The sequence below is a fragment of the Hesperophylax consimilis genome, chromosome 28, assembly GCF_061612785.1.
Source record: "Hesperophylax consimilis isolate HC1 chromosome 28, BYU_Hcon_1.0, whole genome shotgun sequence".
Lineage (NCBI taxonomy): Eukaryota > Metazoa > Arthropoda > Insecta > Trichoptera > Limnephilidae > Hesperophylax > Hesperophylax consimilis.
Window position 1 is genome coordinate 10,400,233 of NC_142863.1, and position 23,054 is coordinate 10,423,286.

At 34.2% G+C, this 23,054-nt stretch overlaps 1 protein-coding gene across 2 annotated transcripts in view; it reads right to left on the reverse strand.

The window, feature by feature from the left end:
- LOC149410161 (sodium- and chloride-dependent transporter XTRP3) overlaps positions 1-23,054 on the reverse strand; it is a 150,358-nt gene that overhangs the window by 92,989 nt on the left and 34,315 nt on the right. For both annotated transcript variants that reach the window (XM_089648610.1, XM_089648609.1), the window contains exon 2: positions 5,371-6,231. In XM_089648610.1, the coding sequence (XP_089504736.1) occupies positions 5,371-5,635 (265 nt within the window). In that variant the 5' untranslated portion in view covers positions 5,636-6,231. The remainder of the gene's footprint in view (positions 1-5,370; positions 6,232-23,054) is intronic.

A 23,054-nucleotide genomic window follows, 5' to 3' on the forward strand; every position in this document is an offset into this window, starting at 1 on the left:
ATAATGTTTTACATTTGTTGAAAGGAATGTGACCTTACTGGGGTACCCCGTTCTAAGGTCACATTGTAAATCTCTAGTTGCCGTAGTTGTAAGTCTATTTTAGCGGTATTGTGTAAATACCCACTAGGTCATAAAAATATGTATAGTTTTCAGTCATAAGTTAAAATTCTTAGTTGTAAATCACTCGAAATTAATCTTAGTGATAAGCCAATAATTTCTAGCTATAAAACTTAGTTATAGCCAAGAGTAATTAGTTATAAGTCTATGTGATAGGAATAAATTCAATGCATAAATTAAGTTGTTAAGCGCCCTTGAGGTGATTTTCTCAGGAAAACGGCGCTATACAAATAATCCAATAGTTATAATTATTATACAAGCTAATTTGTGTGATTTATAAATTGTAAATTTGGTCAAGTTTTTTAGTACGTTAATTTTTTAAAGTAATTTTTGTAAACGTTCAAAATGTACAAGAGGTAAATTATAAAGCGAAATAATAGAAGAAAAACATAACATAACATAAACATACCATAGCAAGAAAAATGTAAAGTGGAAAAACATACAGAAGAAAAACCTAACATTATGTAAGAAAAATGTATATTGGAAAAACATACAGAAGAAAAACCTAACATTATGTAAGAAAAATGTATATTGGAAAAACATACAGAAGAAAAACATAACATTATGCACGAAAAATGTATATTGGAAAAACATACAGAAGAAAAACAAAACATTATGCAAGAAAAATGTATATTGGAAAAACATACAGAAGAAAAACATAACATTATGCAAGAAAAATATATATTGGAAAAACCTACAAAATAAAAACATAACATTATGCAAGAAAAATGTATATTGGAAAAACATACAGAAGAAAAACATAACATTATGCAAGAAAAATGTATATTGGAAAAACATACAGAAGAAAAACATAACATTATGCAAGAAAAATGTACTGTGGAAAAACATAACATAACAATAATCTTTGTTAGGTGGCAACATTTTATCTATATTTTTCCTTTCAGTGTCAATAATCCATAACTTAATACTTCTTTTGAAGTCCGTTATTTTAGTAATGGTTTTTATTGCAAGAGGGAGGATATTAAGTAGTTTTATAAATATTGCAAATTTCTTTGCTTAAGAGTCGTTTTAGTAGTGGGTTAGTGAAATTTATGTTGTTATAAGGATTTTGCGAATCGAATCTAGTTTGTGTGTGCAAATTTATCCTGGTTTTTAAATGCATAAATTAATTTATCTTTCGAATATAATTGTTTGAGATACATTATTACATACAGGGAATATTTTGTTGACTTGAGCTTGGATCAAATAACGTGGAATGTAGGAGGTTATGCAGTCTTTGAGAACAACCTTTAAACTTGCAGAGGAAACTTTACTTCCCTTGTATTAAACTTTGCACCATTTCATTGCATGAAACTTACTAGTTTAACTTCAACTTTATTTGTAAACATGAAAATACTTGAACACTTGAAGGAACTTGTTTATTTCATCATAGATAATAAGTAAGTAAAAAAGGAGATATGGCTTAGAAGCGTGCCGAACCAATTAAAGTTATGCGTTCTATGTGTAGGCGGAAACAAAGGCCAGTGTGCATAGATACGATTTGCATTGATATGGTAGAACTATGTAATGACCAATCTCTTTTGTTTCTATTATCTGTGTCATATTTTAATACTTCGAATTATTTTCTTTCGAGAGGCAATAATGATTTAAAATTTTTGTTAATGTATTTTTTTTTAAGTAGGTAACATTAATTCTAAATATTTGTATACCATAATTAAATAATCCTTCAAACTCGTACTAGACTTTTCATTATATAGAGTGAACGAGACATTAACAATTGGATTTTAAATTGGACCGGTCAATGGCTGAGTTGACATCGCGTTTGGGTCCCACCCAGGCGGCGTGCGTTAAATTCCTCGGCTGACTAAATCGTTGCATAAAATGACTTAGACATATTTGAACAGTATACATAATGATAAGCAGATATAGCCGGTTACTCCCAACCTTTATCTTACTCATCTCATACCCTTATCCAATACAGCCTAACAACCTTTTCTAATCCTCAAATTAATAACACATTGTTGCATCACGTAGACTTGAAAGTGTGTCGGTGATTTGGAGTCCACACCAGATAAAATATTATCTCATGTTCAGAAGAAATTCTTGAGATTTCTCTACATGAGGGAGTATGGCTACTACCCGTGGCTCTATCCCACTGACTTTCTTTTGGGTATGCTCGGAATGAACTATCTACTGGTCAGGAGGAATGTGCGCATTGCTACACATTTTCTTAGACTGATTCGTGGATGGTTTGAAAACTCGGTTATCATGGAGAGCATTCATTTCTATCTTCCCGATGGTTATCTACGTCACCGACAACATAGATTATTTTATCTCCCGGCCTGCAGAACTAACTTGCCAATGGTCATGCCTGTGGGGAGAGCAATCTTGCTGTTGAACAGAATCAATTCGGATATCGACATTTTTAGCATCAATGAAGCTTCCTTTAAAAGGCAAGCTCTATTATTACTGGTATAGTTGATATACACACTGTTAATATTAATTTAAGAATTCTTATTACGAAAATATTTTAAAAACGCACTGAAATTAACAATTTTGTAATGTCTTTGAAATGAACAAACAGAATTGAATTGAATTGAATCACTACTATATTTCACGTGCAGCTCGTGTTCTATCTAATGGGATGAAATGACCCACATAAAAGTAATCTTCTTTCTATTTGATACTCGTATCATGCGCTTTTCTATTGTAACTTTTACAAGGGCACTGGATCTACCATATGGCTTTAAGTTAAAAGATATGACATTTTTATTACAAGCCGGGATAAAGTTTCACAACGCCATCCAAGTGGATTTTTAAGTTGCTACAATGTGCCAATTTTTCTGAAAGCATACCAAAATTGCACATTGAAACAATAGCAACAAGATTAAAAAAATATTATAAGCAATAATTAGTCGCTTGAAATATCCATACAAATTAAAAATATCTCCTGAGTAAAAATAAATGCCGCTGACGGGAATTGAACCAGCACCTTATGATGTTCGGTCAGGTGCTCTGAGACCACTGAGCTACGTCGGATTATTTCCAACACCCCAAATAATTCAATATGTACTAGTACTTCAATCAACAATTACTGCTTATTACATTTTTTTACCCGTAAACAACCAACTTTATTTATGTAGGAAAGGCTTTGTTAGTGCTAAATTTCCCACTAGATGGCGTATAGACATAATATATCTACATTTTTTGGTGAAATATTTTGACTAAATTATTTTAACTAAATTATTGCTTATAATAATTTGTTATCCTTTGTGCTATGCATAAAAAACCTTGTCTTATTAACATTAGTTTTATCATAAAAAAACTAGATTAAACCCTCGAAAAAGAAAAATAAAATTTGACTCGATTTGAAAAAAATGTGAGTAAATAATATGGGAGAATTTATGAAACCGAGCTGGGAGGATCTGGATACTCTTTCTATCTTTCGCGATTTTCTCTTTGTGCTAGTGACTGATGTTCATAATTTTGTATTCGATCAATTTGTAGATACATTCTAAATATCTTTGCCACGTATCTGATGAATAGGAAACAGTATGTATGCGTCGATGGATACGAGTCTAAGGAATTCTTTGCGTTCTCTGGAGTACCACAAGGGTCTAACCTAGGGCCTCTACTATTTGTAATTTTAATTGATGACATTCAAGAATGCATAAAATATTTCACTTGCCTGCTTTTTGCTGATGATCTCAAATTACTTATGATGATTTGTGACGGGCAAGATTGTGTCAAATTAAAAACCAATTTAGATTTAATTTCATCAAGGGATTCATTAATTCAATAAAATGTGTCACTATGTCATATTCATGTTCTTAAAACCTCATAAAAAGTGATTATTGTAATAAAAAAGATTTTATTGTCACCATTAAACTTCATCGAGGACCTGGGGCTAGTCTTTGATATCAAATTCATGTTTTAAGACCATATATTGCAGTTGTCATCAACAGACTATAAACTTCTAGGGTTTGTAATAAGAGTTTGTACAGCGCCCTTGAGGTGTTTTTGCACAAAAATGGCGCTATACAAGTCATCCAAGTATTATTATTATTATTATTATTATGTTGTAAACAGTTTTCAAATCCCGAAGCAATGATGGCTATGTATAATTGCATTATAAGGTCTAAAAATTGAATACGCCTCAGCTGTGTAGGCCCCAGCAAAAATACATTGAGAAAATTAGAACAGAAAAAAAAAAAGTTCCTTGAAAAAAAAGTATAAGTAAAGAATGCACGCGAGAGTACCCGTGATTCATGCATCACAAACTAGCTTTGCTCGATAAAACGCCCTACCAAAGTCTCCAGTCAATGAGGGGCCCTTGCAGTAACGGCGTATAAAATTATTTATTAATAATTTAATAGATAGTCCATACTTCCTGCAATGCTATAAGTTGTTCGTACAACTACAGCCAAGAACAGCAACATGATCTGCTATATATTTCACATAGCAGAACGGAGATACTAGCTCGGCGTAGCATGACGAGGTATGTCGCTGTTAAATAACGTCTCCAAAACTATTGATATTTTTGACATGGAGGATTCAAGGGACATGTAAATGCCACACATTACTGATATGTATTTAATGTTTCTTCTTTGTTAATATGTAGTTTATGTTGTATTTTAAATGGATACAGTCTGTAATATATATATAAAACATAAACTTGACGGTTTAAATCATTTGACATCTACCGTTGTGCGGGTCGTATGTATGTTTTGTGTGTTTTATGAATTGCTCATACCGAGATCATCTTAAAATATTAAATAAGAGAAATGGGCAATACCTAGAACTATAATAAAATGTTTGAATAAGAGTGGTCCTAAAACAGGCCCTTTAGGCAATCCAGTAAAAACAAGATTTCGTAAGCCCTAAAACAAGAAGTCCCTAAAGAGCCCAACCAGACTAAGATAAAGATGCAGCAATAAAACTAGTATGTGCGGTTATTTTCCGGCGGATGAAGTTTCAGCTAGAACTCGGGTAGATGAAGTTCGTCACTCACAGCGAGTGACCGACTAACTCTCTTTTCAATACGAGTTATGTTTAGTGAAAGACCTGTGCTTTAAATCTTAGGGTATGGTAAGTGTATGCGGCATTCATCTCTTAAATACATACATGTAAAGAATGGACAATGATGTAACCAAGTATATATTTTATATATCGCAAGAACGGTCCCAGTATAAACTACATAAAATCAAGAAAATAGAAACCCAACACAACGCCGGCATGGAAAGGTAAATCTCAAACTAGAATAAATGAATACAATAGGTTTGTAGATCTTACCTCCTCCGTTTTGCTGACACAGGTAAGGGAACCGCCATATATTTCCCAGTCCGACGGAGTATCCGATGATGGACAAGAAGAACTGCAGTTTTCCGGACCAGGCTGCCCTGTCTTCAGCAGGATCGTCCATATCCGGCCTCTGCAAGGATCCCCTGGACCCTTGCAGCACAATAGTCACACCGTGATGCCCGTCTCCATTGGCGCGCGTGTTCAGAGGCGCAAGTTCGTGCCCATTGCGACCGATGTCAGTTTTAGTAGCTGCCATCTTGGAATCGATTTCGACGGACGCCGTCAGATCGATTATGCCGTTAAAATAGACCTTAGCAAATTAAGTTATAAATATTTTATTTTTTAGATTTTAAATCTCTTCGATTGAATATGAATAAATCACAAATGAATCAATAGATTTTAATATAATTTATTTAAGTGGAGATCGGTTGTATTTTTAATATATTTATTTTGTTTAGATAAATAAATAGATTTTGTTGTTTTTTTATCAAAGTAATCTTTTGGTTATCAAATCCATGTTTTGTTTGAAGTTTTCGCCGTATCTAACCGCGTCTTTTTTGTCGAATGATATTTTTAGAGTTTCCCGACATATGTAAGTCATTCACACTATTAGTCGCTGGCAACCTGTCGATAAGTCGATTAAAACGTCAATAATTGATCGACATTACCTAGGTTAAATGAATTTGTCTAATTCACCGACTAAAACATGTTTTGCTAATTAGTTTTTTTGCAATTCGTACGCGAATTGCATGTTATGCTAATTTAATGAAACTATTTTTAAAGCACGTTTTTCACTTTGAATTACTTGCGACTAGATGCGAGTACAGAGAATACTTGAAGTTGTGTCGATTCCTGAAAGAAAGAAAAAAATACTTGTTAAAAACAGCCATTGTTTATGCATACAAAATTCAATAATAATAATACATAAAATATCAAATTTGAATGTTTTCAGGTTACGTCGATAAAGTATGATATAAAGGTCTTTGCTCATGAACGAGTTACTAACTGAAGTCTAACCTTGTCGTGTCACATACAATAATGCATTACTCCACTCGGCCGATACGCCAGCGACGATTATACAACAAGCTAGCCAACGGCCTAGCCTCTAGCATTATCATATCGATAACTAAGCATAATATGCATTTAAGCTACGTCCTACTACATCGATAATTTTACCAATATCGTGAGGGAAATTGCTCTACACCGCCGCAAGACTGGCACGTTTTGCAAACAGATTAAATTAATTGTTTTGAGAATTTGCTGTTCATTTTTAACCAGTAGACCTGTGATATTGAATAACTGTTGAACTCCGTTTTCCCAATCTGTCAGCGTTCGGCAGAAAGCAACCTGTGTAATTTGATATTCTCGCCAAATGGACGAGCTTATATAAGGAGTGAACGTGCTCGGTATAACAGCGATATTTTAGTCGACGCCAACTGTTAGTTTGAATAGTTAGTGCTGATTAGTTGAATAATTATAATTATTTTCTTCACCTACTGACCGAATACAACTGTCACTATTGGACAGTATAGCTTACTATAAATATTGTCCGGTAAAGGTTTTCTTACAGTGGCGTACCAAGGCTGATGTGTTCTTACGCATGTAAGATTAGTGTAAAGGCATGGGAACTATGTCGCTACCAGGTTGGGCAGTGCTGTGAGGAGATTCAAGGTAGGTGCTGTAGGAAGAGATTTATGTAGGAGGAAAAACAGATGCGAGCTGACTTACACTAAAACGAGTCGAAGAAACGACCCGTTCTCATGAAGACAACTGTAAACGGGTGTTCCGCTCGTGTCCTTCCACGGAGAAAACTTACTGATATGAAATACTATTAATGTATTCAAAATCTAGTCAAATCATTCGTTTTCTTGTTAAAAATTAATAGAAAGAGGTCGTAACAGAGTATCAGTAAGCTACGTCAGCAAGAACACGTGTTCTTGGTATATTCTGAATCACTAATAGATATTTTATCATGAACATAGCATGCTGTCACTTTTTTAACAGGATCATTTTTCTCTGTGTCGAGTGCACGCACATGCACCGGTGCACCGGGGATTATTGATACTAGTTCCTTAGAGCAGGTTCCATTAAAATACCTATATAAAAGACTCAGCATGCCCACATTGCGTCCGTGTATTAGAGATGTCAATCGGTCTGTTAACAGATGGAGCGCCTTCCTGTGCACAGAATCAAGTAGGTTTATAAAGTATTGTGGGGCTCCAGTCCAGAGGTGGCTCTGAAGTTCAATTGTTGGGCGTACTTGAGATTTGTACAGAATTATTAGCGTTTGGGTTATACAAGACGCCCATTTTCTTGGAAGCCGGGTTTACTCGGAATAAGCTCAATGTAACCTTACTTCCAGTGAAATTGATTACAAAAATTCAAATATCGAAATCCTTTTTGAAGATGATAATTAAATTCGTTGACCTATTTGGGGCCGAAAGATCCTATGAAAATTGGCGGCATATGTTTTCTTAGAGGGTAAATATTTGGAATGGATAAAACTAACTAATAGAATTCTACAAGTAAGAAATAATTCTAACCTTTCATACAAATTCATGGCCACTAGTGGTGTACCTCAAGGGTCGCATTTAGGTCCAATACTTTTTTTAATGTTTATTGATGATATCGTTACTGTTTTTGATAATAATGTTAATATGCTGCTTTTCGCCGATGATCTAAATCTCTTTAAACAAATAAAAACTACAGATGATTGTATAGTAAATTCATTTTTTTTTAAATAAATTACAAGATTGGTGCAAACTTACGACGGGTCGTTTCACAGAATTTGAACAATTCATTAAATTTCAAAGTTGATTTTGAAGTTCTGTGAAGAATCTGATCAAGTTTTGTAATTATTTCCGTTTTGTGAAACAACTGGTCAATAAAGATATAAGAACAGCACTTTAATAGAACCTTCACAGACCCTTGATAGTAATTACTTAGTAATAGATAAATAAATAAAAAATCTCTCAAGGCAAAAGGCGGACCTTGTATGAATCTCATTAAAACTAGGACCAAAGTTCGTTAATGCGCTACTATTGTGGTTTTTTTGCCGTTAAAACAAAAAGGATGTTTATTTTTAAAAAGCATCACGTTCCAGAGTCATATCGCATTATGTATTCACGGTGATTTTAAGAAAATAGTGGTTAGATATAATGAGATGAATGGCACAGACCCGTAAAATAACGCGATATTATAATAATTATTAATAATTCAAACATTCCAACAAACGAAATACACATTTCAAATAAAGAACCACACGGAGAAAAATGAGTATTACATATTTTGGGTGGCCGGATAACTCGTCAAAATGACGAAATGCAAAAATGATAAGATATTTACGAACCACGTTTTCCGACATTCATTCGTTAAGGGCCTGCAATCCCGTTATTAACTAGATTATGAATAATTTGAAGATATATAAAAATGTAAATGTTCATTATAAGCAAGTCGCCCGAAATATTAATACAAATTGAAAATATCTCCCGAGTAAAAATAAATGCCGCCAACAGGGATTGAACTCGTGCCTTCTGATGTCCGGTCAGGTGCTCTGTATCCACTGAGCTATGTCGGCTTATTTCCAACCCGCCAAATGATTCAATATGTACTAGTACTTCAATCAACAATTACTGCTTATTATATTTTTTCACCTGCAAACAACCAACTTTATTTTTGTAGGAAAGGCTTTGTTAGTGCTAAATTTCTCACTAGATGGCGTCGAGACATATGATATCTTCATTTCATCAACCTGTCTTATAAAAATTAGTTTATCATTAAAAAATAATGTACCTAAATGTTCGTTTGTTCAAAATCTTATGTCTCCGAAATATCTTCACCGATTGCTTTGAAATTTGAAATATATTTTTATATACCTATATTATATATATATATATATATCACCTGTGACAGGCGAAAGATATATTTTTTTTTAAACAGCGTTATATGTTGGACAAACGTGCTTTTTTATAAACAGCGCTATCTGTTGGACGCAAAGCAACACGCACTATTTTCTCTCTATTTGCACAGACAGACTGAGCCACAGCAACGCGTAGCGGGGTACTGGAAAGACAACATTAAATATGTACATAAGAATACGAATTCAAAGGGGAATTCAATGATGAGTTGTAATTTTATAATTTTATAGGGTATACGCATACATATCTGATTTGTTAATATAGGAATTATGGCAAATTTTTGCTTAGTTTGAAAACACGTTTATTACTTCTGTTGTTATCTCGCAACTACAAAAAATATCCAAAATATGGTATCGTAAAATATTCCACTTGCTAAAATTTTTGTATAATATCTAATAATGACAAAAAAATTGCACGCCACTGGGCACTGTCAAGGGTCCGTTCCACTACTTGACCCCTGGACCCTGACTTACTTCCGACATAAATATATAATAGCAGAATGTTTTAAATCAGCCACAACCGCGCGCAATGTGCATTATGTGCAATCACAGTGCAGTCTGTATGAATGCATTTAATGTCAACACGGCCGAGGTCCCGGAATTGATCGCCAAATGACTGACGGAGGTTGCAAGAAATCATATTGTTATTAAAATGGTTAGTCGTTATGTTGTACAAGCACTGAAGAGGCGAACACAACAAAAGTGTGTTGCGGGCGTGTTCGTGTGAACGAAGTAAAGTAAAAGGAAATACTCAAAATTCTTCGACTTTCTGACGGCGTCCTTGAAAATATAACGGTCAATATGTCAGAGACCCCCCAGGACTCTGGTATATACATATTTTTCATATTTTACAAACATAAGACAAAAAAGTCCCGATAAACTACTTTTTAGCACTTTATTTACATTATTAATCTTATTATAGTAATTTTACAGTTACATTTTTACAATTTTATTTCTATAAAAAATTATACATTTTACAGAAATAAATCAAAAGAAAATTATGAAAACATAAATAACAATGTTTAAAGTCTTTAGAATAATATAATCATTGTAAGATACAAATACAAATTAATTCTTTCAGTGCGCCAAGTCTTCAGTAAGTTCACCAACAGTGTTTAATTTCAGCAGGTAACATATTAAAACAACTGGGAATCATATAGTTTAACGTTCTTTGTCCATATTTATTTGTATGCTTAGGTACAAAAAGTCCTTCATTAAAGATAAAACGAGTATTTTGATTGTGTTCTAGCCTTTTTTTATATATAAAGGGTTATTTATGTGCTGAAATATAATTTTGTACCACAGAATTGCTGTCACTGAAAGAATTTTGAGACTCTGATGTATGATGTATGGAATATTAAACCTTTCTTTGTATAATTTTTTTTTAGCTAATAATTTAACCAATGAATTTTGCACGGATTGAACATGGTCGATATTAGTTTTACAGGAAATTCCCCAAGCTGTTATTCCATACCTTATAACAGATTCAGCTATAGATAAATAAATTATTCGAAGTGTTGACCGTTGTTCTGAAAAAATAACGGTCAATATGTCAGAGACCTGAGGGGTTAACTATATTTTATTTTTTTCGTATTTTTCCTACTAGATGTATGAGAAATACATTTAAATAAATAATAAAAAAATAAAACAAACATATTCTTCCCAACAACCGCACGACTATCGACGCACTATTCCAAATACGAGAAAAGAAAATCCTGTTTCACCAAGACAACGCGCCGGCTCACACCTCAGCGGTTGCCATGGCAAAAATCCACGAATTACGGTTTGAACTGCTTGACCATCCACTTTACTCTCCAGATCTAGCCCCAGGCGACTTCTTTTTGTTCACTAATCTAAAAACTGCTCTCGGAGGACAGAGATTTTCGTCAAATGAAGAGGCAATCACCTTTGTGAACAATAATTTTGCAGAGAAAAACGCCGAGTACTATTTGGACGGGTTAGAGAGATGGGAGCATCGCTTGGAGAAATGTGCAGAGTTACAAGGAGACTATGTAGAAAAATAAATAAAAAAAACTTAAGAAAAAAACTCTTGTAATAATAATATTTGGCTAATTTATATAGCGCCGTTTTCGTGAGAAATCACCTCAAGGGCGCTGTACAAATATATTTCTTAAATAGTTAATACTAGAACTACTGACTTATCTCTAATTACGACTTACGACTAAGGCATATAACTATTATCTTAACGACATATATACGAGTATTTACATATTTAGCAACTTACAACTAAAATTATATTAACAATCTAATCTTACTAACGCCAGAAGAAGAAGGAAGTTCTATTATATTAGGGTGTTTTTATTGTTAGCTGGATATATATGTTAAATGAATGAAATTAATGAATAAAATCAATCGTCAATCTTAAACGCATCTAGATGATTCATATCACAATTAAACCGATTGACGTGTTGTGTTCCCGCTGATATTGTCCACTGTCCATTGGTAGGCAAGTAAATAGCAAAATTGAATGAACAGAATTGCTAGATAATGTAACAATAACGGTATAAAAAAATGAAAAAAATACATATTTGTATAGAATGACGGATTTATGGAAATGAGTGTCTGAAAAAGTGAGTTTTTAGTTTGGATCTCAATTCTGTTGGGCTGGTTATACATCTCAATTCCATAGGAAGTTTATTCCAAGCCTTAGGGCCGGATACTCCGAATGCACGATCACCAAACTTAGTGTTCGGATTTCGCTTAGGCTCTTTCAACCTTCCAATTGCAGATGATGTCGCTGATCTAAGAGTTGACTGCCTTAGACCAGTATTTTCCGGAATGCATAGCTCAGTAATATACGGTGGCGCCATTTCGTTGATAGCTTTAAATACCATCCAGCATAGCTTGTACTGGATCCTTTCAGGACACTTCAGCCAGTGAAGATTTCGGAGGTGTTCCGAAATGTGCGAAAGCTTGGGTACCCCGGTGATAAACCTTGCTGCGGCGTTGTTTCATTTTTAGGTCGGAAACTTTTCAGACCACCCTCTTAGTGGCAGTTTATGTATTTTTTGCAGTAACCCTAAAATATAGAATAGTACACACATAATAAATGATATTTAGTGATAATACATTTATAGTGTGTGTGTGTTACATTATAATTAACGGTATAATTAGTTTTATAATATTAGATATGTATTGGGTAAGGTACACTGTAGAAATAATTTTAAGAACATGACCACTAATACTAAATTACCGTTTTTAAGTTTGTTATAGTAAAGCGTACTTGAAGTTAAATGACACTAAAGTGCGCTATATAAATGCTACGTTATTATTATTATATTTCAATCGATGTCTGGAATTCATGATGAGAAGGAGCCTGCTCTTCCGTTTTTCGATTATTTACGTTTCGGGTTTGTTTACCTTTCCCGGGAATTGGTAAAGAACCCCAAAATAAATAATATTCCCTACGTAATATATTATATTACGACCTTTTTCCCAAATGGCTACACTTTACTTTGTATGGTATACTATTATTTTTAAAGGCACATTTGCAATCTTTCTTCGTAATATTTTATCTGTTTTTACTATATTCTGGCTTAAAATAAAGTATTGTCAGCCAGCACTCTTTTCTATTTGAATAATAACAAAATAGTAACCCACATGATCATAACACAAGTCTAAATACAAATAATAGACTTGTTATTCCCAAACATTTAAATAAATATGGTTAAAAAAAACATAGAAAACAATGTCCTAAAAATTACAACATTTTTCCGAAATTAAAATTAAAAATATGGTATTTAGTATTTTTTTGATTTTAGAAAATACATTCTGAAAAAATGGAATGAGAAAAAGATTTTTGGCATTTTTTAATATTTTTAGTTTTTGCTGTTTATTTGTGATTTTAATAATAATAATACATATATTATCTGGAGTCGGTGAATTATTTTCCCATTTGATCTCTGGTGAGTTGTTTTTGTATTGTTTTGTATTTATTTTGCTTATATAATGCACTTGCATAATATTGATCGACTAGATGATCATTTGTGGAAAAGTGTGTGGAAGGGTTTAGTTTTTCCTATGTTGAAGATTTGACCCGGACATAAAATCGAAAATCATAAAAAAAATTAAATACGGGTTGTTTCGGAGAATATGAACAACTTTTCAAATTTCAAAGTTGATTTTCAAGTTCTGTGAAAGATTTTTTCAAGTTCTGTTATTATTTCAGTTCTCTCAAGTAGCTGGCTTATAATGATATAATAACAGAACTTGAATAGGACTTTCACAGAACCAAAGAAACCACATTTCAAAGAATAAAAATGATGAATTGAAATTTGATGAACTGTTTAAATTCTCCGAAACCGCCCGTCCTAAGTACCGATTTAAATTTTTTTGAAATATAGATTTATTTAAGAACCTCTTATTTAGCAGGACTTAATTGTAATTGTAAAACATTCTAAATAAAATAAACATATACATTGACGATCAATAAAATTTTGCGGAAATTTAAAAAAAAACCATCATCGTATACATTATATGGATTGTGACCGGAAAGCAATTTATTTAATTTGAATTTTGTATTTCAATGGAAACTGATGTCTACAAGTACTACTATTACAACTTCCTCACCTTCCTCTTTCCCATCTCCTTTCCATCCCCACTCCATTCAGCTTCACAACATATATAAATTGAGGATGCCTAGTCCCAACAGCTCCGAGCACTCGAAACTCGATTCCCTTATTTTCGTTTTTTAAAACAAATACAAAAATTCCCTGATTAAGATAACCTGACAATATTTGTCTTCCCCTATTACCATCGTTATAGGCGATAAATATTATTTGTGCTGTGGTAGAGGACTCAGCTAAGCGGAGATTTGAGCTGTTCTACTAACTAATCGATCTCTTATAGTATCGTGTGATTTTTTCTTCAAAAACACATAAACTCAAATAAAATATTCACGTTTCAGCTAATTTACTTTTACTCTACCGATATATCATATTTTTTTCAAAGAGGTATGCCTATATCTTCCGTTTTTAAAAATTCATAATAGAGAGATACCTTTGTATGCCATCATACTTCATAATTCATAACATTACGTCTGTTTTTATTTCTAACCTTGTTATGCAAACCTTGATAAGCATGACATCGCGTCAATCGTAGGCGGTATTTAAGTCAGTCCTAAGTCTTAAATGTAATGAACAGTGTTTATACGATCATTGGACATGTACTGTAGGTGACCAGTCCGTAATAATTAGTTTATATCAACGAGACAGGGGGAAACGGGCAGTCAAGGTAACAGATTGTCACATAAAGGATTTGTAACAAGGTGTGGATAATTTTATTTAATTTATATCAATGGTTTTGGTGTGTGGCACCTACAGTATTTACCCTTAACCATTGTGCATTGGTTAGATTTTCAACCCTGGAACTTTTTGGAACACATCGATTACCACAACACAAAACCTGAGAAGTTCATAATCGAAGCAGCCCAAATTCCTTGTTCAACAGCCTAAAGCCTTTTGACTGGGGACCGATGGATCCGCCATCATCAATAATTTAAAACTAGAAACTTCATCCTTGGACGATGGGTAACCAATAAGCATCTTCCAATCCTGCACTATCACGCTATTGGGGACCACATTGATAAGGCGATTCTAGAACTGACGAGAAGATTAATTGTCGCATTTCAAGTCGACATGAGTTTGATTCCTACCACAAGCTGTGTTTAATCACGCTGCAATCGGTATCAAATTCAGTGTTGCCAACTCAGCTCTTTTAGAGCTATATTTAGCTCTAAATTGAGCTAGTCAGCTCAAAAAAGTGGTTTAGCTTCTTAGCTCGTTTTTCAGATACCTAACCTAAACGTTTTTGATGAATTTTTGTATTGAAATCATTGTTTATTTGAATTCGCCCCTCTCCCCCTCGGAGAAAAATCTTCCCAGGATGTTAATTTTTTGGGTAATACAAGGTTTTAGCTCTTTTTTAGCTCCTTTACGTCTGTCCATATTTAAGCAAGCCCCTTTTTGCCATTCAGTTTAACTTAGTATGCAAAAAAATATCATCCTTACGGGCGCTATTGCAAGCCTTGGGTTAGAATTTTCAGAGCCATTTTTTCAGGCTCTACGGAGCCGAACGGGCTGAAATTGTGATAATAATAGAGGTCTTTTATTAAATCAGTAAGAAAATATGCATAAAGTTGCATTTCAGAAAAAAATATCATTATTACGGGCGCTATTGCGAGACTTGGATTCGAACATTCAAAGCCATTTTTTCAGGCTCTATGGAGCCAAACGGGCTGAAATTATGGAATCGCGACAATAATAATGGTCTTTAGTTAAATCAGTAAGCACGTAAAACATAGGGGTTTAACTTGTGCCTCACATTTTAATTAATTCCGAGAAATTCGTAACGAAATTTTATATATATTTTTAGACCGATAGCTACGGATGTAAGTTATTTATATGTATTTGTGATTAATACAAACAGTACCTCGCCATTAAAATATTTAAGTACCAGATTTTCTTTTTCTAAACGATGAATTAGTAATTTCCCGAGGTATTCGTCTAGAAACATCAAAGATTTTAATAATAGGTCCATTATAAATAATTTAAATAAACCCCATGGAAATATCAATTTTCTAGGCCTGCTAGAGCAAAGTCGACCATTTCGCCGGGCAGAATATTTGAATTATAAATGATTTGTGTGACATTGATTTAAAAAAACAGAATGTGTCGACAGTTCGCGGTGCGGTAGGTCCTTATATTCCTTATCAGCTGAAATCATACTCCCAAGTGCTGCTATTAACTTTTATCACCTTCTCATACCACATTACGCGTTGGCGATACTATACAAAGAATCAGAAATAAAGGCATGTGATAAAGGCAATATGATCTCTCTCTCTTTCTCACAGACGACCCAAGTAACAGAAAGAGAGGAAGTATTTGATCTTTTAACGCAAGGACCATTATAATAAATATAATTTGAACAATGGAATTAGGATTAGAGGCCAAGCACGTTTTTATTTTATTTTTTTATCAACTGCTCCCAACCGTCTGGAGCCAGTGAGACTATGGCATCCGCAATTGGGGTATGTTGTAAATCTGAAGGTAGTGGAAAGGGGAAGATGAGGAAGAGGAAGATGAGGTAGTATCTGGCTAATCAGATCTGGTCACCAAACACGGTCAAAGCCAAACAATTTATGAAGAAAAACATAGATTGTGGATTATTTTTTTCAGTTAAATATTCTTATTTGTTGGAAGGACAGCGGGGGGGGGGGCAAATTCTGAGATTCCACTGTAATACAAAAATGTCCCAATAAAGGTCGTGCAATAATTAGTAACCTCACCCAAATACAGGGTTTTCCAATAAGAGGTGTTATTATGAATAGCCCGCTATTTCGGTATATGTTACTTTTAAAGCTGTCATTTTTTCATATTTGACAAGTAGAAACTACACCATTCATAAAAATGGAACGATACACGCTTCAACAACGCATTGAAATTATTAAAATTCACTTGAGTGAATCAAATGCAAATCATCTTGAGTGATGAGGCCCATTTCCACCTCGGTGGCTTCGTCAACAAGCAAAATTGTCGCATCTGGGGCTCGGAAAACCCAAGAGTCATTGTAAAAAAGCCTTTCTATCCTCAACGTGTGACTTTTTGGTGCGGTTTATGGTCCGGCGGAGTCATTGGACCTTATTTTTTCGAAAATGAGGCTGTAGCAACAGTTACGGTGAATGGATTGCGCTATCGAGAGATGATTAATGATTTTTTATGGCCGAAATTGGATGGTATTGATCTGGACAACGTTTACTTTCAACAAGACGGCGCTACGTGCCACACAAGCAACGAAACCATTGATCTTTTACGACTGAATATCAAAATAACACCTCTTATTGGAAAACCCTGTATAATCCTCTATTCATTATTGTTGCCACTACCTACCAACCTGAAAATTTTTGTCAAATATTTTTGCTTTATTGAAAAATGTACTTTATTTTAATATTATAAAAATCAGTTAGTTAGTTATCAGGAAATCTATCTATCTTCTATCAATATAAATAAAAATATAAATGTTCGTTTGTTCAAAATCTTAAATCTCCGAGAGTTCTTCACAGATTGCTTTGAAATTTTGACACAACTTTACATTCAAATACACGAGTGTTTTTATACACCTATATTATATAGATGTCACCTGTGACAGGTTAAAACATGGTTTTCTTGAAAAACAGCGCTATCTGTTGGACGTAAAAGCAACACGTGCTATGTTTCTCTATCTGCACAGACCAACTATTATCATTGGCACAGACATACTGAGCCACAGTAACACGTGGCGGGGTACAGCTAGTATTTTATAAAAATAGCGCCACTAAAATTAATTAACTCAGAGACATGAACGACATCTGACAGTTCCACATCTGGACTTGGACATATGTAGCTACACCAACTAACTGTCTAGCGTCTTATTTTTAAGAATCTTACGATCATCTATATGCTTACGCTGGGAGCTAGGAGCCGTATCGGGGGAGTTAGTGGGCGAGCGCAGTATTCTCATTGCTCATACGCTCTGAGCTCACGGCTCACTTTCAATTGAGCCGTCGTTCAATTGAGCCGCACAAAACTATTGAACTTGCACCGTGGCTCGCTCTACACTAGACTCCAGTTCCAAGTCGGCGAGTCTGCAAATTCGGTCCAGCAGATGGAAGATACGATCTGACTATACACAATCAAACTGAATACCTATTATTATTAATAATATAAGAATATTTGAATTAAGGCGATGCACTACGTCGTGTAATATTTTAAATCGAGCCGCTATCAATAACACCCCTCACGTAGATGGCGATAAGGTTTCCGCCTGTTTTGATTTATGCAAGAAAAAAACATGGCCAAAAAGTGCCTTTTATTTTATTTTGTGGATGTTCAGGCAAAAATATTTAATTTTTTTCCGATAATTTTATAAATAACGTAATTTGCCATATTATACAATAAAATCATAACCGAAAATGGGTTCGTAATTAGGAGATTTTGAACTTTAAAGCAGTTTTCATAGGACTTATACATTATTTTTTTCTGGGCTTATAAAAAGACTTATCTAAAAAATACTCGATAATTTCAAAGGCCAAGATGTATTCTACTCGCAGTATTTAATTAAAGCATCTGAAACATTTCTAGGCGACCAAATTTTCAAACCAAAAACACATGATTTTGCATTGCATCGCCTTAATAAAAACCATTTGTTTTTATAAGCAATAATTATTATCCTGAAACACTCATCCACATTGAAAAATCTCCTGATAAAAGATACAAGATACTGATAAAGATATAAGTCGACCGGAAATCGAAAGGACACGGGTTCAAGTCCCGTTGGCGTCATGTATCTTTTATCAGGAGATTTTTCAATGTGGATGAGTGTTTCAGGATAATAATTATTGCTTATAAAAATAATTGTTACCCTTTGTGCTATGCATAAAAAATCTTGTCTTAAACATTAGTTTACCAAAAAAATAATAAAACCATTTGTGGTAAACGAGGAAAAAGCGTTGGGACAAAATAATATATTTTGTGACTTGTGAGGTGACATTTGACGTTTTGTGTGGGACATTTGTAGTGCATCTTGTAAGATGTACTCAACACTAAATATAAGTGGCTATTAAAAATCCGGTATTGGTAATAACATCCAACCGTGAAGGAGGTATTTATGTTTGGCCTAGTTCTCAGTGCTCCGAGCTTTTGCTCCAGGCCGCTCGCCGTTTTGTTCCTCGGGCGATTGGCATCTTGAAAGCAATGGCATCTTGCCAAATTCTTTATAAGTTATAAATTATAAATATTATTATTATACATGAATGGACCATACAGTATGCGATAATGGGGGGAAGATGGATCAAGGTACTGTTGTCGAAAAAAATACACATTACAATTGTGATTCATCCTATTCATAGGTATCAATTCAATAATCATACGCGTATAGTAATCATATGGTGATTCTGAGTATGCAGATCATTTATTAAAATATGATCACACTTTCGGTATAAATTCAGGACTTAAAATAATTCATACATGTTATAAAGTATCGCATATTAATAATTTTGAAATTTTAGAAATAAGTAAAAATGTTTGTTCCGTCACGCTGATTTGCTTTTGACAGGCCGTGTGCTAACCAATGGTATGGTCAGAATTTGAACTGTACATTTTGAATTCACACACGTCAGCTATAATCACGATGTGCCGTGAGCCGTACAATCGCATCGAAACGTTTGTCTTGTAAAAACCAATGTGTGTAATATCGCCGGTTATTTATCGGAATAATCCCTTAAACGTATTTTATCGCAATCCAATTCAACATAACGAGTGCTACCGTACAACGATCACCGTTCTAGTGCTGACAGATGATTCTCGAGATGCACATTTCGTTCGCCACCCGGTAAGTTGAGTGTGAATTAACCTTACAAATTGTGTTATCGCATTTGCCTTTCATAAGCCATAGGCTTTATCCATGCTTTATCTGTGTGGAATAGCCCTTCAAAATACGGCTATCCCAACCCTTGTTCGTTCCTCGAACAATGTTGATTCCAAAACAGATATAAACCCTCTTTTAAATATTTTCCCACTTAACCGGACTTTCCCCTCTCTTCTCACCACTTCCCCTTCTTTCTACCCCTCCTCTTCATAGGTGATCTATAATTAATTTTTAGTGAACATCTAATCCTGATGATGTGAACATCGTTCACGAAACATGTAGATGGTGTATATAAATAAAAGTGATGTAAACAAATTTATTTGACTTTTTAATAAACTGCAATATTATACAATGCTTATGCATACATGACTAACTCCAGCAATTACCGGCCAATATCTTTAGCAACTATAACTGCTAGATTATTTGAAAGGGTAATATTAAATGAGATAAATGATAAACTAATGTCTAAAGATAACCAGATGGGATTTAAATGTAGACTATCCACTAATATGGCAATATATACTGCAAAGCAAATAATAGAATTCTACAAGAAACGAAAAACTACCGTATACGGGTGCTTCTTAGATCTAAGTAAAGCCTTCGACAGGGTCTGTCATAAAACATTATGGGATAAATTGAAAGCTAGAAATATACCTACCTCATTTATAAACATACTATCCCGATGGCACTCCCAGCAAGAAAATGTTGTACGGTGGGCAAGTACATACTCCCAGCCGATATATTTGCGGTCAGGAGTAAGGCAAGGAGGGTGTATGTCCCCCATTCTATTTAATGTATACATGGACGAGTTGTCAAGTCGCCTGGACATCAGAACGGGCTGTCGTGTTAACAGTATATGTATGAATCATATAAGCTACGCGGACGACATGATCCTCCTAGCTCCGTCGATCAAGGGATTAAGATTACTCCTAAACATTTGTGAAGAATATGGAAAACAGCATAATATGATGTACAACCCGAAGAAGACGGAATTGATTGCGTTCCACCACGGAAAAAGTCAAGATACAAGTAATATGCTCCCCGTATACCTTAACGAGGCAAAAATAAATACATGTTCGAACGTGAAATACTTGGGGCACATTATTAATGAAAACCTATCGGACGATGGCGATATCGAACGACAAAGGAGAAGCCTTAGCATAGTTTCTAACATGATTGCCCGCAGATTTTGCAAATGCAGCAATACCGTTAAAAAAATACTGTTCAACGCATTCTGTACTGGCCTGTATACGTGTGAGACATGGTGTTACTACCGAACTTGCTCGATGGAACGACTCCGAATTCAATATAATGACGCCTGTAGAATAATATTTGGATACCGAAGATACAGCAGCGCATCGACAATGTTCACGGAACTAGGACTGAATGGATTTGCCGGCCTGATGAGACACCGGGTCACTGGAGCCAGGATGCGGCTAATGGCCTCCGCCAATACGTTGGTGACCGCAGCCTACCAGCACCAAGCGCCACTCCTGAGTGAGCGCTGGGCCCAAGCGCACTCAAGACCACACCCTGCATAGTTTTCCTTATTTGATAATTTATTATATCTATTGTACAAAAAAAAATGTATATCTATATGGGACGTGTGGGATTGCACAAACCTCCCCACATCCTGGAATAAAATATTATTATTATTATTATTATTATTATTATGCTTATGTGTATTTAAGTATAAATGGTGTCCGGAAACTCGTAGTACAAACCGAGAAACTGGTGAATCAATTGCATCTAAATAACCTGGTTGTGTTACACAGAGTAATTGACAACTTAATTGACAGCCCTGCCATCACCGTTAATATTAAATTAAAAATAACATTCTTCTGCAAAACATACACAACCAACTATCAGACACACTCACTAACCAATAGGATGCGTGACCTGAGGAACATGTTTCAACTGACTACATTTATATAAGTAAGGGTAATCTACATCACTGCTTTGCCGAATCATTCAAATTATAGTAGCATTGGTAATGTATATAATTTGTCTTATATTTAGTATTGTTCTAGTTTTTATTTTATTTTATGTTACTGTTACATGTTTTATTACTGATATTTTTAATGTAAAGTTTAACAGTTTAACATCAAAAACTTTTTTTGTATAAATTCCACTAGGTAAATGCTATTTTTATAATTTACGTAAAATCGCAACTGGGCGTTAAACCAAATGATTTAAAAATCATGTATGGACCCGACAACTTTTTTTTTTCTTGATCTGATTATTTATTTATTTTTTTACTTTTTTTACATTTTTCGGTTTGAAAAAACTTTTTGGACGAGTCTACAAGCGGGAAACTGGTGAATCTCATAGTAGTAAATTTTGTAAAAAGTATATAATTTTTTTTGTTGGTTTTAATTTTTGTTTAACTTTCAGCTGTTTAATGTATTTTAAAATGCGTCAAAGCGTAGACCCGGCCCTAAAGTTTAAAAAGCAAACATAAAAACGAAATGTTCAAATCGTTGTGATCAGATTTTTCTTGAATCTCTAACTAGTAAAATAGTTTAAAATAAAGTCGCTATCTGTCTGTTTGTGCACTTCGTTCTTCTAAACTACGCAATTAATTTTTTATAGTGTTTTCACTATCATTTGGAACATTTCTTCCGGAAGGTTTACATATATGATACATGGTTATTATAGTTATAGAAAGTAGAAAAAAGTCGATGTTTTATAATCAAGACGTAAACATATATTTTCGAGCACCACACTGTTAACGCTGGCTAATCCTCATGATATATAACAAAATAATGTGCTACCGAATTGTATATCTTAAAAAGGCCAACAGAAAAGTTAACGATGATATTATATGTCTATCGCCCAAAGATAAACCCCCAGAAACGCCGAGTACAACTAGTTATTCATAAAATATGACAAATATCTTCTGAGATTCAACAGAAAAGTTACACCAATCATAGTGACACATCAGTGAACGAATGTTTTCAATTTTCCGATCAATGATACATTTTGGCAGCGACTTCCATCGCATTTTCGAGTTGTGAACAATTTCCGTGGATGAGACGAACAGAACTTATAAGGTTTTGTAAGCGGGCAACAAATTCAACACTTTGTACGTGGAATTCCTTGGCAGCCACGTACTAAATCTATTTAGGCGTACCGCGTGCTGTGGAAAATATTTACGGTTTTTTTGTCAGATTCCAATGACGGCGAAGACAGAATTTATTTACTCTCAGGTACACCCACAATAAATACTTTTTTCCTTTCTAATGCACATTTAATAAGAATCGAATTGAATATTAAAATATGGAGAAAGCAATCTATTTTCCTTTAAGAATCCAATTAATTTTATAAATACCCTGGT